Raw genomic sequence first — 18,696 nt, 5'->3', positions numbered from 1 at the left:
GTGCTACTTTGGCTCTTCTAGAAATAGATCTAACCACAAAGCATGGTTTGTGAATGTCCACACTGCAGTGCAGACCCAGAGAAAGATATGTGTGTTGTGTTGTAGTAGTGCTCTTCAAATCATATCAGGGCAACTTTTTATATGGTGGTGGTGATGGTGATGATGGTACCCACCCTTCACCAGCAGGTCCCAGGCAGGAAACAAACAATTCAAAATGCAGTATTAAAAAACAACTAAATCAGTCACAGCCATAGGGTGGGTCTTCAAAACATGCATCTCAGCCATCAATAGCAAGGGCAAAGAAGCGTGTCCCTTGCATTTGCAAAAAGCTGCGTAGAGAAGGTGTCAGACTCCCATCAGTCCCAACCAGAATGGCCAATGGTTGGGAATGATGGCAGCCGCAGTCCAACAACATATGGAGGGCACTGTATTTGCTGCTCCTGTTCCATGCAAAATATTAAGACAAAAGAACTTTGTCTTCTTTGGCTCCTGGTTCTCATAAATACACACATTCTCTCTCTCCTTTTCTTTAAACCCCCGCAAAAATAATGATGGTTACCACCAAGGCAACCTCCCATAGTGCCACCAGGTCAACCAGTCAGCAGAGGGAACAAATCCAGGCCATCCTAGCAGAGTGAGTGCTACAGCATCCCATGACACCCCCTGCCCTAACCTGGAAAATCCTAGAACTGTAGAGTTTGAAGGGACCTTGAGGATCATCTAGTCTAACACTCTGCAATGCAGGAAAGTAAGGTGATGTCCAAGGCCTAATCTGTTAATCCCAATGGACTGCAAGACCAGCAACCTAGCAACTTGCAGCTGCTGGGAGAGCTTGGCTTTCTTTCTGTGCTGAGACAGACTGCCTGACACCTGGCCTGACTTCGGCCTGCACCTGCATGCAATCCATCTGCCTCTGATATATCAGATGTTCAGAGCCTGAGTCACTGGTCTGATATACCTGGTGCCAGGAGGCTGAACAATTGGGGGGAAAACAGCCTATGCAAGTTAGGTTTGCATAGGTTAATTTGCATTGGAAAATTTTTCTGATGCCTTAGGGAGTGCTCTAATTTAGCACATCTATTTTATTTCCTAAACAAAGCTAAAAATGTTTGAAACTGCAAAGCCTGCCTAATATGCCCCATGCCTGAATTAAAGGATTTATGGCCACATTCACACCATAAAGCACTTTGATACTACATTAAACAGACATGGCATCTCACAAAGAATCCTGAGATTTGTTAAGGGTGCTGAGAATTATGAGACCTCTATGACCCTCATGCACAGTGTTCCCTAGGAAGGGGGATTTATTATTAAACTACTTTGAGAATTGTAGCTCTGTGAGGGGAACAGGGGTCTCCTGGCAACTCTCAGCATCCTTATCAAACTCCAGCTCTCAGAATTCCTTGGGCGAAGCCATGACTGTTTAAGGGCTGACGGGCCAACAGCAGAAAAAGCAGACATGTTGACCTTCAAAAGTACTACAGCTTCCATCATCCCTGACTAGTGGGAATTGTGGTCTCAACAATATCTTGAAGTCACCACATGGGCAGCCCTTGGCCAACAGCATTTGCTCCATCATCTGACTCAACCTCATGTCAGACAAAACACAGGCAAGGGGCTCCTTGGGCAACAGCAGAAGCTTTATCAGACCTGTCCTTAGGCATCTATGTAGAGGAGACAGCAGTAAAAGGGCATAAAGGGGAGTGATTTTGCTGCTGTTGGTGCCAGAGTGAAGGGGTGAAAGAACTACTGTATCTGCCTTTACAGAGGAATTATGCAAGGACCAAGAGTTGTGTCATCAGTGTAGTGGGACCAACTCTATGGAACTTCTTCCCACCAGAAATCGGGCAGACATTGCCTGTGATAAATCTCTGGATTGGGCTCATCACCCCCCAAAAACTAAAGTCATCATCAGTGTACCTGCTTACAAAGAAGTAAATCCATAGTCACCTGCATTTACCAAAAAAGACAAAAAACAAAGAGCGGAGCGGAGCAGGTCATAAATATTTCAACAGCTTCTCAGCTTTGTTATTCTGTTTAAAGCAGGAAACATGACAAAACCTTTGATTGTTTTACTTAATACCAAATAATAATTCAAAGAGCAACAAACCAGCGTTAGTCAAGGATGCCCAACAGAAGGGTTGTGAGCACAAATCCATGTGCATTTCGTTCTCCTAGCAGCGAAGAAAATGGCTTATCTCATGATAAAAGCTTCACTGTTTCACAGCATGTGGGTGTTTTCTCCCCTCCCAAGAAGGGGGGAAGCAAGGAAAATAATAATAAGACATTTCATCGTTCAAATATAAAAAGGACAGATGTAGGAAAATCACCCTCGGGGAAATTGGCTTCATTTCACTGAAATCCGCAACGGCTTTCATACTTTTCTTCCTTTTTTATGTGATGTGTTAGAGACACCTGATACACCAATGGTGACTGGTCCATTATTCCACCAACCTCAGTCCAGCTAGCCTTCATTTGCCTGCCTCCTTACCTACAACCAGTCAAGGGTGTGGCAGCACAACCTGTCAGCTCCCCCCCCCCTTAGTCTCAGTGTAAGATCCAGCAGGGAAGAAGATGGGGGTCACAACTACAATTAGCTGGATCTGCTTGTCATTGACTGCTTGGGCTCCCTGCCTTCCTCCTCACCAGTACCAATGGACACCAGCCACCCATGATGTAATCATCATGGTGGAACGTAGGGAGCTGCCTGATCCAAGAGAGGACTATTTCTCCACCTAGCCCAGAGTTTTCTACTCTGACTGACAGCAGCGCTCCAGGACCCTCAAGCAAAAGAGCATCTCTCTGATTCTCTCCTGTCTGATCATTTTAAGTGGAGGTGGCACAGGTTGAACCTGGAGCCTGCTACGTACAAATCTGTGTGATCCACTCACTAGAGCAATGGTCCTTCTATCTGGAAGCAAGCCATTATATAAAGAGAAAGCTCCCTCGGCTGCTCAACAGGGCACGACAAGAACCAAGAGCTGGAGATTGCAGAGAAACAGGCTTCATAATAATTTTATTATTTATACCCCACCCATCTGGCTGGGTTTCCCCAGCTACTCTGGGTGGCTTCAGCTCATCAGGAGAAGAAATTTCCTAATGCAAAGAGCTGCCTCAGGAAGTGATAGGTTCTCCTATGCTGAAAGAGCATTCAAATGGCCAGGCAGCCATTTGCCAGGGATGTTTGAGCTGCAGCCTGCATTGCAGTTCCTAGGAACATAAGACGCTCATCTAGTCCAGTATCCTGTTAACACTTTGGCCAGCCCTTGGGGAAGCCCATGGGCAGGATGTGAGCCCAAGAGTACTATCCTCTCCTGTGGTTTCCGACAACTGGCATTCAGAAGCACTACTGCCCTCTGACAGTGGAGGCAGAACACAGCTATCAGGACCAGTATCCACTGGTAGCTTTATCCTCCGCAAATTTATCTAGCCCTCTTTGAAAGCCACCCAAGTTGGCGGTTGTCACTGCCCCTTGTGGGAGCAAATGCCACTGCTTAACTACGCGATGTGAAAAGAAGTTTCCTTTGTCGTTTCAGAATCTTCCGTTATTCAGCTTCAACTGGAAGCTGTCCGCAAGTTTAGATCGAGCAAGGGACTAGGTTGATGACCTTCATGATGCCCCTTCCGACTTTGTGATTTGAAAAAGCTCTGCCCGTTCCGTCAAGTAGTGCTGATGCTCACCTAAGTAACCCTGTAATCAAACCACGAGGCTCTTGAATTTCATTTGGATTTTATAATACCTTATTTATAGCAGCTTTAAGTATTGAAATTTGCATCCCAACTTCTCCCAATGTGTTTGAGACACTGCACATGTAGTCACATCCTTTCTTAATAATAATAAAATAATAATAATAATAATAATAATAATAATAATAATAATAATAATTTATTTCTACCCCGCCCATCTGGCTGGGTTTCCCCAGACATGCTATGTGGCAGAGCATCTGCTTTGCATGCAGAAGGTCCCCAATTCAGTCTCCAGGAAACCCTGGAAAGCTACGGCTGCCAGTCAGTGTGGACAATACCGAACTAGATGAAGCAATGTCCTCAGTAGAAGACAGCTTGCTATGCTCCTGTGTGAGATAGAGCATGATTGGCCTGGCTGAGAAAGGACTCAAACCCAGGACTCCTGAGTAAAACAGTCCAAGCACTATACAGGTGATTCACATTTTGCCTGAGAGTTTGGTTCTGTGGGTCCACATATATACACAAAAATGTGTAGAACCAGCAACCACCGGAACTGGGCCACACATAAGAAAGCTGCTTACTCAACTTTGGAAAGGAGGTGTGAGGGCATCCCATAGCCTTCTTGCCACCTTCCCAAAGCCTGCTGAGCACTTACCTAGCTTTGAAATGGTGGTACAAGGGCTGTGCCAGCTTCCCAGAGCCTGCTGCCTTCTTAAAGCCCAGTGCCACCTTATCAAAACTGCTGAAAGCTTGCCTGGCTTTTGGAAGGCAGCACAAGGGTTCTGGTCTAAGAGCTCTAGCAGAGTCCCAAAACCCTTCCACCATCTTCCCAAACCCTGCGGAGCACTTGCTTGGCTTTGGGAAGGCAGCACTTCCCAAAGTCCAATGAGTGCAAAGCCTCATGAGTGTGAGAACTTTGCCCGCATCCAAGAGCCTTTCTGCCAGCTTTCCCAATGCCCTCTGAGTGCTTGCCCCATTTTGGAAAGGAGGTCCGAAAGCTCTAGTCGCCTGGCTTTGAAATGGCAGCATGGGAGCTCATGCCAGAGCCCTCCTGCTGACTTCCCAAAACCCAGTGAGTGCTTGCGGCTGGTATGTGCAGGAGCTCTGGCAAGCCCAGGAGTGGTTGACTTCCCATAGTCCAGTAAGTGCTTGGCTATGGCGAAAGGGTTCTGGCATTGTCCAAGAGTCCCTGGACCACCCAATTTGGTACCGCCTCCCCAAACTCTGCAGAGCGCTTGCCTGGCTTTCAGAAGGCAATGTTTCCCCAAGCCTGGAGAATGCACAGCCCCATGAGCATGAGAACTCTGCCAGCACCAAATGCCTTTCTGCCACCCTCCAAAGCCCGCTGAATATTTGCCTGGCTTTGAAATGGTGGGGCGAGGGCTCTGGCCGTGTCCCTGAGCCCTCCCACAATCAAAGTCCGGGGAGCACAGCCCGCATCCTTCACAAAGCCCAGATCCGCCTTCCCAAACCCTACTGAGCACTAGAATGGCTTTGGGAGGGCGGTATCAGGGCTCTTGCAGTCATGGACTTCAAGCTCTCAAATTTCAGCAGCACCCTGTGCAACGCTTCTCATGCTCTGTTCTACTGCGTTGTTGAGGCACCCCCTGCAGTGTGGCACCAAGTGCAGGCAAACCCAAAGTGTGTCACCCCAAAACTGCCTCTGCCATGAGACCTCCCGCTGCCTGTAGAGGGTGAGAGCTCAGGGTGCTTGCTAGGGAAGAAGGTGTAATGTCCCAGAGCCCTCCCCAAAGTCTGGTTTAACCTTCCCAAAATCTGCTTCCCTGCATTTGGCAAGGCAGTGAAGGCTCTGGCAGTAGGGCGTGATGAGTTTTTAGCCTTCAAATTCCAAAGGTGAGAGATGCTGAAAATGACTTGGGAATTCAAGATATTTTGGTTAAATTAATACAAATTAGTTCTGCCTGGTAAGTACTACATTTGTAAGATTGCACAGAAATCATTAAAAATGATTGCCAAGTACTCGTGGTTACGAGACATATTATTATTATTATTATTATTATTATTATCTCACATTATCTGACATTTTCAGAAGGTAAAATTAAAATTCTTTGGTTTTCTGAAAGCAGTTTGTGTGCTCCTCCATCAAACGTAGACTGATCAAAGCTAACGCTCTCCAATCACAAAAACAATGGCAGATTTGAATTCATCACACCCCAAAAACTTATTTTTAAGACACTTCACTAAATAAATTTGCAAAAGTTAAGTTTTGCCCCCTAAAATGGCATGCCTTACTCTGGAAGTGCCCATGCACCCTTCTGCTCCCTTCCCAAAACCCAGTGCCAACTTTACAAAGGCCGTGCTTGTTTTGCCTTGGGAAGGCAGTTTGAGGGCTCTGGTCCCAGAGTCCTCTCACCACCTTCCCAAAGCCTTGTGCTGCCTTCTCAAAACCCGCTGAGTGCTTGCTCAGCTTTGGGAAGGAGGCGCTCCCACTGCCTTCTGAGAACTCTGGCAGTTTCCCATCAGTGGTGGACCTTGCGCAAAGCTGCAATTGCATAAGTTAAATAAGCGTAAGATGCGAGTTACTTGTACCATCCTGGCTCAAATCAATCAAAGGATGTTTAGCTAAGTAACCATGTTTCTTGCATTGCCCAGACAGTGCCTTTTAGCTCAGAGCTAAATCCCATTTAGTTCATCAAGGTTTTTCCCAAGCCAGTATGCGCAGGATTGCAACCTTGATCAGTTAACAGGATGAATTTCTGATCAAATCTCAATAAACTTACAGTTCAGTAGCCTGAATTAGTGAAAGAAAACAAGAGATAGCTTAACATGTACAAAATAGAAGCGATCACCCACCATTGGGCTGTTTGAAGGGAGGGTGTCCCCCACTTAGATATTTTCCCTAAGTGTTTCGGTTTTGTATGTTTCTTTACTTCTGCAAACCTTGGGGTTCTCCCCCCACCCCAAGCTTGTCTTTCCATTTATAAAAATTAAAATAAATAAATACAGTGGAGCAGTGGACTTATTTTTAAACCCATGCTTCTTATGTTGAGGCAATTCTCCTTTACCATGCATTTGTAACTAACATAGTCAGAATTAACATCCTGTTCATAAACAGAGTCAGAGGATGAGGACAGGATGATGATGTCACTAGCAGGGACAGCCATGTTTCATGAAGACAGAAGAAAGGAAAAGAAGCCCGAAGAAAACCATGCCTATCTGAGTTTTACGTGGTGACATCTGGCCACCAACTATACAATATCAATATGCAATATCAACATTCAATCTCTACTTAAATTAAGAAAGCTCAATCTGCATTCACAACCTGTGCTAAATGCTCTTGTTTAAATTGCAGGGTGACACCCGAAAAGATCCAGATCAGCCACAGTAAGACAATGATGATGGGTCACATAAAAAACCCCAAACTATAAAGCCGAAATTAATTCTTTAGACATTATTTTTACATGCACACATGCACATTGTTGGGTCAACATAATGTAGGGGTGGGAAGCCTGTTGAACTGTGGCTGCTGCTGGACTACAACTCCCATCAGTCCAGATTATTCCTGGGACTGATGGGAGCTGGTGTCCAACAATATCTAGGTGGCCATTGGTTCTCCAAACCTGGTTTAATGGAAGGAACCAACGCCAACAGCTCCACTTAAGACAAGTACAGTGGTACCTTGGTTTGCATACGTCTTGGTTTGCATATGTTTTGGATTACAAACACATCAAACCTGGAAGTGCGTGTCCCGGTCTGCAACCTTTTTTTAAATTACAACCCATTTTTTTATTATTACGAACAAAAAAAATTTGGAGGCCCCATTTGGCAAAAGCGTGCCTTGTGTTACAACCTGTTTTGGTTCACAAACGGACCTCCGGAACAGATTACGGTTGTAAACCAAGGTATCACTGTAGTCCTAAAGTATGTCATAGAGTGAGAACCTAAGGACTACTTTCTGCCTCAGATCAAGGACTTCTGAGTCTTCAGATGGCCTGGGAAGCCCACAATCATGGCATGGAGCCAACAGCACTCCCTTGTTATCCATCCCCAAGAGCTATTACTCAAGTGATCTATGAGGACCATGAATATGGAAGTCCTGTATTGCCATCAGGATCACTAGCCACCATTGGCAGACTTCCTCGTCCTCCATGAATATGTCAAAACATTTCTTAAAGCCATCTAAACCTAGGTCCAGCTAACCCAGCATTCAACTTCCAACCAAAGTCAAGACACATGATGCTGGGCATTCACAAGCAGACCATGAAGGCAATGCCCCCCACCCTTTATGAGGGAAAGCTCAACATTTCTCAAGTCCCGCCCCCTCCACACTCACCTCCGGAAGTGGCATCCCATTGATGATGAGATCTGGCTGCTGAGGGCTCTGGCCGGTGAAGGTGTGGTGGTAGATATGGTTGGACCCCGTGTTCCTGTTGTTTTGGTTTTCTACGTTGAGGAAAGTGCTTTCAGATCGGCGGCAACCCAGAGGCAAGGTCTGCTGGTGGTAGTCAAAGTAGTTGAGAGATGACGTGAGGGAGGAGCAACTCACAACGTTCATTTTATCGGTCTCCTCTACATCCCGTGGCACCAGGCGGATGTCATTCTTGCTGATTTTTTTCTTCTTGTTCGATTTCTTTTGGTGCCCATAGGAGTACTCTGCAATTCTGCAGGACACAAGAAAGCAAAGTGAGTATCTTACTTCATCCTCAAAAAAAGACTGTATACTAGTCAACAGAGAATCCCAAAGGACTGGTTGCCCATCCACCTGCAGGGTCATCGACTTGGCTCTTGTGATAACGGAAGGTCTTTATTTTTTCACAGGCATAAAGTTTGTTGGTCAGACACATAAAGACAACAAGTGAGGAATAAGGACACACACACAAAAAGTTCCCTTGGCTTTGTCTGCTGCTTAGAATTGTTGATATCTAGTTACCAGAGATATAGTTCAGCCTGCAGAAAAGGGAAGAAAATAATTTATGTAAAAATCCATGAAGTGAAAAGTGAATGCATTTCCATTGGTAATAAGGATCTGAAAAGTTATTTAAACGGATTAATATAAAACGTGAAAAGCAAGGAGAGAGAAAAAAACCAGCAGAGAAAGGAGCAGTTCTATTTGCGATTTCCAATAGCAATAAACTTGACACAAACATTTTGCCCGACCTCCCCTGTAGGTGTGTTGTAAAACTATCAAATGCAAACTTGTGAACAGCCACTTGTCTGGTCACCTGCGGTGAGTAAAACAGTGGCCACAAAGTCAGATGACCTTTTAAAGCAGTTTGATGGGCCAGTAAGCATTTCTGTGGGCAAGTCGCTTTTGTGAACTTGTGGACCAGGATGCAACATCCGTCTTGAAAATGTTATTGCATCTGTAGACTGCCTTTTCTTTTCAGTTTCGTTTCTCCTCATCGCATCTGGCCAGTCAGAACCTTTCCCCCAATGCCAGCTCTTTCCTGCTCCCTTCAAACTTAACATTCCTGTTGGCTACTGTTTTTGTTTTGTTTGTTTTTTGGCAGACAAAGGTGTTGCGCTTCAGAAGGAGAAAATTATCTTTTTGACCTTCAATCGGTTTACAGAATGTAGGTCTGCTTTGTCTCTTGTACACAAGGAAAGAAGGTAAAGAGTGGGGGAGACAGAGGAGTGGAGTTATCAGTAAACAAGGACCAGAAAAATAATTAAAAACATGACCGCATTCAGCGTTATCTCAGTAAGTCTAGATTGAAGTAACCATAGCTTGGTATTACCGTTGGGGACTGTGTATCGTTATCAGTGCCACACAGATGTAGATATGCAGAGAAGATGCCAGGCACTGCAGTCTTCCGAAAGAAATCAGTTCAACTTTAAGCAAGGCCTGAAAATACTTGTTTCCAAAAGTGGGGTCCACTTAACTTTCAGAATTGCCTGGCTTGAAAATCCAGGAACTGTAATGATGAAACCACAAGAGGAAGTAACCTGAGAGGATCTTTCCACCTTACATAAGGATGTTGCTTATATTCTTACTTAATTGATAGCAGGGGAGTTTGACCAGGGTGGCAAATGACACTAAGCCAGAAAAAGTATCTTTACCTCTCATCACATGAATCGAGTGAAAGAGCACTTTTTATTAAACTCCCCTGGCACATTTGTGTTTATATAGCTTCACTGAAATATAGGACACTTTAAAGAGCAATGCAACCCAGGATGGAAGGGAGGAAAGAAGGAAGGAAGGAAAGTTTGCCTGTTCCCAAGGTATTATCAAGTAAATTTCCTGATAGTAGTGGAAAGATATCAAAAGAAAGGGACATATAGTTCTGCATACTGAGTCAGACCAGTGGGCCAGCTAGCCCAGGATGAGCTATTCCGCTTGGCAGCAGCTTTTTAATATGTCAGGAAAAAGAGAAGTCTTTTCCCCATCACCTGCTACCTGAAATCGCTTGACTGGGGATACCAAGGATTAAACCTCAGGCCTTTTACATGTTGCAAAAGCTTCCATTCTACCACTGAACTAAAGAACCCTCCCCCAGAGGCAAGGTTAATGGATTACTGAGAGAACAGTGGACTGGAAAAGGAAAGGGTAATAGGAGATGAATGTCAGAAGATGTTGATTTAAAAAAAAAGAAGTGGAAGAGAGATAGGAATCCAAATTGAACACACTGGAGGTCTGAAAATCAGACACAGCAGGCTGACGTGCAGCCATCAGAACCGAGCCAGTGGGACTAAAGAACACTGCCCAGCTCCTGACACTCGTCATCTCCTTCCACCCCTCCCTCCGCTCTTTTCCACGGAAAATATACGTTGCACCAAGAATGCTTCTCTCCATTCACTTTCAAAGCTCTTCTGGTGTGGCTATATAAAGAGCTGGTTTGTTCCTCACTCCGGTCAAGAAATGTTCCTCCCAGTGTACATCTCTATACATTTTCGAAAACCCCAGGTGTGGGGGATCCAGACACATAAAAATGCCTTAACTGTGTTTGCCTAAATCTTTCAAGTTTGAAAATGCAGAATCTAAAATTTTGCCTACACGCATTTGTTCTGCTGTCTTATTGGAGGGTGGTGATGGTGCAGTTTCCTCCTATTGACCAATGATTTAATTAACACACACTTCATTAATCCCTGAGCCATCACACTAAACCAACTGGTTATACAGAAGTGCAAATCTGTTAGTGGCGTTGACACAACTGTAAATTCTTTTTTCCTGCTTATGTTCAGTGCCTGCCCTTGCTTAATGGACCAAGATGGAAAAGAAATTCAGCATATTAGCTCTCATTTAAAAGCCAAGTAGCTCCCTAGAAGAGTACATCTAATGGTTTATTTTTGCAGCTGATTTTCCCTATGTACACACACTAACACACATGTACACACACAGGTATGTATGCATCTGTGTGCGCGCACACACAAAACCCTGGTGCCCATTGTAAAAATGAATGAAAGAGAAACTCCAAGCTCTCAGTCATCATTATATCGGTATAAATAAAACTTTAAAAGGCTGCACATTCTCCCAGATTCTCCAAATTGCCTGAGGCATTTGTATGTTTCAATAGAGAGGGCAAAATTAATTTCCATCCCTTCCATCAGAAATGACTTAGGACTGAAGGAACGGAGAAGTCACGGCTATTTCGCTCGTAACAGGATTAAACCATTTATGAGCCGCCGCAGCTGCTCCTTTATGGCGCCCAATTGATATTCATGTGCGGTTAGCGTTTGTCTACTAACTTGTGCAACACAGAGAATAGCAAGAGACAGACAATAATCGCCTGGCTGTTACATATTCAGGGGACTTCAATCCACATCTTAAGCTTTCAAATACAGGCGGGGGGGGGTTCATACAGAGCCCCGCATCTCGGACTTAAAAAGATCACCGAACAAAAGTGTAACAAAAATAAGACAGCGTTATTTTAAGTGTCAGGAAAGAGCTATGGACAACCTTTTGACTTAGCAATCAATTGGGCTTAAAGTTGCGGGGTTTTTTGCCGGGGTGAGAGTAGAACAGATGGCTTAGCTGTTGTTTTCTCTTTGCAAAACCTGCAGCACAATTTCCTAGTGTAAGGAAGCACTCGCCTTCTCTCTCTCTCTTTCTCAAAAAGACAATTTTAAAAAAGGCTTCCGTGGTACATTTCTAGCTGAACCTTGCTTTCTTTCATCTCCTGTTCTGCCAGCTCCCTGTTCCTTACCTCCCAGAGAAAACAAGTGCAGCTCTAAAAAGCACCCACAGTGACCTCATCTGGTGGGGACAGGCTATTGACAGGATTGAGGAGGCCCTTAAAAAGCAATGTCCACCCGTGGCAACTGCCGTGAGTATGGGTTTATTCATCACTACAGCACCTACTCCCAAACTTCCCCCATGGAGAATCACTCCAGTGATTCTCAAAAAAACCACCCTAACAAAACACCCCAGCAATTTGTCACATCCAAGCCTGAGCAGAGCTCCATAGAAGCATATATCCACACCTACATGCCAAAAGGCAGCTGCAACCCTTCCCTTGTTCTTTTTCTTGTACTAACATTTTATGTACTTTTGGGGAGGAGGGATGTGTGTGGGACTTCTACACACACACACTTTCCAAAGATAGGCGAAGTACAGATTTAAGACTGATCCCAGCTGGCCTGTTTTAGATTAAGGATAATTTGTGCCAAGCCATCGTATTAGATCCATTTCACTAACTGGGATTTGTGTGTGTGTGTGAACACATTTTTAAAAAAAAAAAGTCGGCCAGGAATTGGCCGTGGGTATTTTATGTGGAGCGACTTGATGCCTTCCTTTGGTTTGCAGTAAATTTTATTTTGTTTTAAATGGCACGCTATAAAGGCCAGGCATTAAATTCTTTTTTTTTTATTTTTTTTTGCTGGTACCAAGAAACAGACAGACTTTACCTGCAATTGTAGGTCCTGATTTCTTTGTTATCCCGTTTGCACTTTACTGCTACAAAGATCATGGTGACAAACAGAATGGCAGCAATGGAACCCAGGGCGATAATAAAAATCAGGGACAGGTTAACAGATCCTATGGATTCCTGGGCATCCAAGGATGGAGAAAGATATATCAAAATCAAGGCAGAAGCTGAAAGAGATGTTTTCCCATGGTCGTGGGCTACCACAATCAGCTCATAGGCAGTCTTTGAATTTTCCCCAAATGCTCTGGTGGTTCTTATTTCACCATTGACCTGGTCTATCTCGAAAAATCCTCTATCTCCTTCTGCCATCTCATAGGAAAGTCTGCCATTCTCCCCTTCATCATAATCATCTGCCTTGACCACCGTCACCAAGTAGCCAACCCCAGCATTCCTGGGGATGTAAACTTCTGCAGTCCCATTGACTAGAGTAGGAGCGGTTATCACAGGGGTGTTGTCATTGACATCCAGGACAATAACTCGGATAGTGGCATTGCTTTGCAAGGAGGGGTTGCCTCCGTCTTTGGCCAAGACCTTGAACTCAAAAGACTTGGTTTGCTCGTGGTTGAAGGATCTCAAGGCATAGATGTCTCCTGAGTTTGGGTTGATGGAGACATAGGTGAAGACAGGCATGTCCCTGACTTGGGATGGCACAATCTGATAGGAGACGCTGCCGTTAAGGCCTAGATCAGGATCCCTTGCAGAAACTGAAAGGAGGTAGGCCCCAGGGGTGTTGTTCTCCTGCACAATGACCTGGTAGTAGGGTTTGGAGAAATGAGGGTGGTTGTCATTCTCATCTGTGATCTTGACAGTGAAGGATTTGGTGGCCTGCAAAGTTGGGATCCCATTGTCCTTAGCCTGGATGGTGAGGTTGTACTGGTCCCTCTGCTCCCTGTCCAAACGCCCATCCACCAGGATAGTGGAGAAGCTCTCGTACTCTTGCAGGCGGAAGGGCACACTGCCCAACAGTTTGCACTGCACCCGGCCATTGGCACCAGAGTCCCGGTCAGATACTCTCACCAAGGCAATAACGTAGCCTGGAGGCGCATTCTCACTGACCTCAACCAACTCGCTGTTGACAGAGAGCAAGTTAATGAGAGGGGGGTTGTCGTTAGCATCCTGCACAGTGACAGTCACCTTGCAATGCGCAGGGATGGAACTGGGGCCAAGATCTTTGGCCTGCACATCCAGTTCATAGGCATGGCCTTCCTCATAGTCAATTGCACCACTGACCGTGATCAGGCCTGTCTGGGGGTTGATTTGAAAGAGATCCCTGGCCTTCTCAGACACAAAGCTGTGAATGGAATACAACACTTGCCCATTGGTGCCCTCATCAGGGTCTGTGGCATTGAGGCGGATGACAGGCGTGCCAGGGGGAGCGTTCTCTGGCACGCTCACTGTGTAGGCAGGCTCTTCAAAGAGAGGGTTGTTGTCATTTGAGTCAAGGACCCTGATGTTCAACTCCACAGTGCCAAAGTTGGGTGGGTCACCCCCATCCAAAGCTGTGATCATGTAACTGTAATGAGATTGAGTCTCACGATCCAGGCTCTTCTCGACCACCAGCTCAGCAAAGCGGGAACCATCTCCACGCACCTTGGTCTCCAAGCCGAAGAGGTCATTGGGCGTGATCTCATAGCTCTGCACCCCAAAGCTGCCCGAGTCCGGATCGTAGGCACTCTCCAATGGTACCCTGGTCCCTGGGCTGGCAGCCTCAGAGATCTCCAGTGCGATTTGGTCTGTGGGGAAGCTGGGTGCGTTGTCGTTTAGGTCTTTGATCTCCAGCTTGATCACACAGATCTCCATGGAGCTGGACATGACCTCCAATGAGATCACGCACTTTAGACTCTGCCTGCAAAGTAGGTCCCGGTCAATCTTTTGTTTGGTGACCAGTAACCCTGAGCCAGGGTTGATGTCCACCAGGTGTGGTGCAGAGTTGGAGACCACGCGGAAAGCGGTGGGCTGCCGGGGATCCAGCACAAAGCCTGCGTCTCGGGCATCTTTGGCGATGTTGGCGATGACGGTGCCGGCTCTCTGCTCCTCCTCCACGGAGTACTTCAGGTTGATCAGGGCTCCAGCCCGAGTCCACAAGAGAAGGAGCAGCAAACGGAGCAGTGGGCACAGAATATCCATAGCTCACGGCTCAGTGCACCCACTGCCTCCTCCTCCCCTTCCCTCTTGTTGCCTGTTGATTTTGCGGCTGGAGAAGAGAGGGAGGGATTCGGGCTTACTAGTTTGGGGTTTGTTTCAGCGATAGATAGAAAGAAAGGAGCGAATCAGAAGGAGAGGCAGGGGAGCTGGACAGGGTGGGTGGCTGGGGGTTAATCAGGAGAAGGAAGGGGAGACTTTGGATGTGGTTACTTTAAGAGCTAATTGCTTTTTGCTTCCCTGCCACAAATCTTTCAGCCTCAGTCCCTAGAATAAGCAACACCACCTAAAGAGGGGAGAGAAACACTGAATCCTTATCTTCCACTCAGCCAGGTCAAGGAGAGTTCTAAGTTACAGCACAGCTATATTCAATTTTTTTGGGGGGGGGGGAATCACAGACACACACACATCCTAAGTGCAGTCTGTATATTGGAGAGGCGCCTCAATTTACTTGCACCTGGCATGCGCAAATCTCTTTCTCTTCTTGCCCCCCTTTCCTTCACTTCCACTCCCTTCCCCCCCAAAATTGTACAGACCTTTATGCAAAACGCGGACTCTCTGGGGAAGCCTCCGCTTGGCGAAGGTGTTCAGATATCCGGAGATTATTATTTTAGAAAAATGACAGTAATAAAGAGCGGCTGAAATCGGGATGCAGAGAGGGAGGCTAGGCGGAAAGTAAGGCTAGGGCATGCGGAGGAGGGGCCGTAAGGAAGGGGCCACTAGCAGAGGCAAAAATCCTTGTCCGGTCATGTCACACGAGCGAAACTGGCCCTGGGTGGGAAAGGAAGATCGGGCGGATGGGGTGGCCTGGGAGGCGCGGGTGGGGAAGGAGTCAGTTCGGCAAAATCAGAAGGCAGAGAGAGCGTCTTCTTAGAGAACTGCCGCCGAAGCACCTCCGTGCACTAGATGAGAAAGCGGAGGCAATGTCATCCCCAAATTACAGGCTAAACTAAAGGGGGGGGGGAGAGGAAACACAGGCAAGGGGGGGGAGGGCACCCTGGATCACAGTACCCACCTCCTCACCTCGGTGTGCAAAACGAGGAACTGCTGGTGGATGGTATTCCGTGGTTTAAACGGGGGTGGGGTAGAAAGGAAGAAGGAACCACCGCTGACGGCTCTGCGCTGGGCGGGAGGCACGAAGCAGGGCGGGGGGGGAGGGAGAAAGAATCAAAGGCGCCGCTGTTGCAATCCTTCGCCGGGGAGACTCTCCTTTCTCCTCTTCTCTCTCCCCATGATTATTTCGCGTTCGGCATCCTCCGGGCCGCTAGTCGCCAACGGGAACAAAGCGCAGGCGAGGAAAGTTTGGTTGCAAACCTCATCGTCCTTTTGCAAACTGTGGAAGGAGGAGGGGGAGGAGGAGCGGGGGGACAACTCTGGAGCTCCGGTGGAGCAGGAAGCCAGGTGGAAGAATAAATATAAGAATCCCTTGCAAAGAAGAGCTAAATTGGTGGATGCTGCCCCCCTCTCTCTCTCTGTCTCTCTTTAATGTTAAGTTCTCTGGAAGCCAATCCGCGGCTCCACCAGGCGGGCTGCGGGCGCCTTTGCAGAGGCCAGCCAGACCGCAGTGGCTTGCATCGCTCTCCAGCGGGTCAGCTCCTCGGTCCGCCGCTTCTCCCCCTTTTTTTTCTTTCCTTTTCCCTTCCTTCTCTGTTTCCAAATTTTAAATTTCACTACCCGCTCCCCCTGCCCGACTTTTGCAAGCGCCGGCTTCTGCCTTCCTCCACCACCTCCTCCTCCCCCCACCAACCCGGCGCGCACTGCTGCTGCTGCTGCTTCTGCTGCTGCTATTATTGCTGCTGCCGCTGCTGCAAACTGCTGGCCGCACGCGAGCTAGAGACACAGCGGCTCCGGTCCCGAGCTACGGCAGGGCTTCAGCCAATCGGAGCCCGGGGAAGCGCGTTCCAAGCCGAAGGGGCGGGGCCCGGCGAGGAGGAAAGGGGCGGGGCCCAGCGGGCGAAATGTACAAGAGTGGTACCCAAGGGAGCGAGAGATAAGAGTACCCTTTTCGTGTGTGTGTGTGTGTGTGTGGGCGCGCGCACGCCGAGGATGCAGCGAAGAGGAGTCACTCTGCAGGGTTCTCCAGGGAGGCAACTGGCTTCCCCTCTCTGCTGTCATCCCCCCCCACCACCACCACCCCTTTAGAAATATGATGGGGCAAATCTAAGATTTGGATATTTCATTTCGTTTCGTGATTTCCCACCCCCTCCTGTAGGTTTGACTAACGTTTGTAGCGATCAGTGTTTGTTGTTTTGTTTTTCTAAGGCTGTTTTGTGAAAAGCACTTGTTCAAATATCATGAGACGGCTGTGAGTTTGCTCGGGGCAAAAATCCTGCAACGTTTTCCTTCCCTTTAAAACTTGCAAGGGCACGGAAACTGCTTGATTATTAACCTGCTTCCACACGCACAAACAGCCTTCTTTTCAGCGCAGAAAGACAGGAGAAGGAGATCGGCAAAAGCAGATAGTACTAAGGCTGGCTGGGGGGGGGGGGTCGGTTGCTAAAGAAGTGCTCGCTCGACTCAAACCCCGTGCGTTTTTACTCAGAAGTAAATTTCACTGTGTTCAGTAGGATTTTTCAGCAGGAGTTAATATTAAGCACACGACGACCTTGTAAGGTAGGCTAGGCTAGGAAAGGTGCATTTCCCAACACCTGTGAGCTCCGTTGCTTAGCTGAGATTTGAACCTGTTTCCATGCAAAGACCTTTAGCCCCTGACACTATACTGGCTCTCGGAGGCAAATTTAGGGGAGCGCAATCAGTTCGGGTGCACTGGGCGCAGAGCCTCGGGGGCAGCGCAACTATCATTAAGAATGGAGCGCAAGAGGGGGGGGCGGATTTGGGCGTCGCACAGGGCGCCGCTGAAATTAGAGACCCCAAGGTCCGCCACTGTGACTCTTCTCTTTGCTGTTTGAAGCCGGCTACCTGAAAGATAACGTAATGATTTGGAGAATTATAAATTGATACTTCTAAGGATGCAGATTCCTGCCTGCAACAAGTAATGCTTATTCTATCGCAACGCACTTCGAGAAAAAATAAACAGGCAAACCTTTTATTTTGCAAAAACCATCATGGATGCAAATATCCAAACAGAGATGTCCTCTGAATAGCCTTTCTCCCCCACCTGGTTTGGGGTTCAATGTAACTTAGAAGTTTGCATCTTTTGAACTACTGTTGGGTCCAATAAAATCTCACCATCCCACCAATTCCGAGACCACCCCTGCCTTTATTGCAGTGGGCAGAATGCTAGTGGCTTTAGTTTAAACTCAAATATTTCTGTTGTCCAAATCTGTCTTAATCCCAAACATGGGAATGTGCCTTGAATGAGGTCAGCTCTTCTTAATGAATTTAGCACTATAAGAAGAAGAAGAGAGGACACCTCCTCCAGCCCCCCTCCTCCTCATTGTCTGTGCTTGTTAATTACGGTCACCGATGAATAGAAAGCCAGGGTTGTAAGAGCTCTTCCATGACTTGCTTTCAAACAAGCTGAATCCTTAAATCAATGAAACCGAAAAGTATGCTTATAAATCAATCAGACTGCCTTGGGAATTGATTTCACTGAACAAGGGCCTTGTCTGGGCTTCTTTCTGTTTGATTTTAGTTTAGTTAGGCTCAGTATATTGCTTTCTGTGGTTTGTATATTTCAATTCTGGCCCTTTCTTTAAGAATGAAAGAGAATGCAGGCATTTAAAGGGAACAAATGGGAGGGTTAATTGCTAGCCATCTGCCCCACAGTGCAGGTATTTTTTCCACACTAGAACAAACAACAAGAGTTTTGAAGCTCTTGAGGACTCTAAAACATATAAAGATATTTTTGGTCCTTCTTTGCATCTTAGCTTATACGATCAAAATTTTCTCTTGGAAATAGCAGAGAGTGATTAGTCTACCACTGTAAAAAGAAAAAAAGGAAATGCATGATTAAAGTGTAAAAGGACATTATACCGTGTGTTTCTATAACTGCAACAATAATGTGGTCAAGTAAACTAATAATCAGACACTAGGACAATTCTGGTGAGCTGTTAGATTGATAGTTCTGGCACCATGAGAT

The 18,696-nt window shown here is 46.7% G+C and overlaps 1 protein-coding gene across 2 annotated transcripts in view; it reads right to left on the bottom strand.

Annotated features, from left to right (window-relative positions):
• The window catches only part of PCDH19 (protocadherin 19), a 134,393-nt gene extending 118,730 nt beyond the window's left edge, over nucleotides 1-15,663 (bottom strand). For both annotated transcript variants that reach the window (XM_080990486.1, XM_080990487.1), the window contains exons 1-2: nucleotides 12,493-15,663; nucleotides 7,982-8,309 (exon numbers count right to left, since the gene is read on the bottom strand). In XM_080990486.1, coding sequence (XP_080846612.1) covers nucleotides 7,982-8,309; nucleotides 12,493-14,639 — 2,475 coding nt within the window. In that variant the 5' untranslated portion in view covers nucleotides 14,640-15,663. The remainder of the gene's footprint in view (nucleotides 1-7,981; nucleotides 8,310-12,492) is intronic.
• Nucleotides 15,664-18,696: the final 3,033 nt, after the last annotated feature.

This window comes from Podarcis pityusensis, assembly GCF_964106645.2.
Source record: "Podarcis pityusensis genome assembly, chromosome: Z".
In the NCBI taxonomy this organism is placed as follows: domain Eukaryota; kingdom Metazoa; phylum Chordata; class Lepidosauria; order Squamata; family Lacertidae; genus Podarcis; species Podarcis pityusensis.
This window is presented reverse-complemented; position numbering and strand designations above follow the sequence as displayed.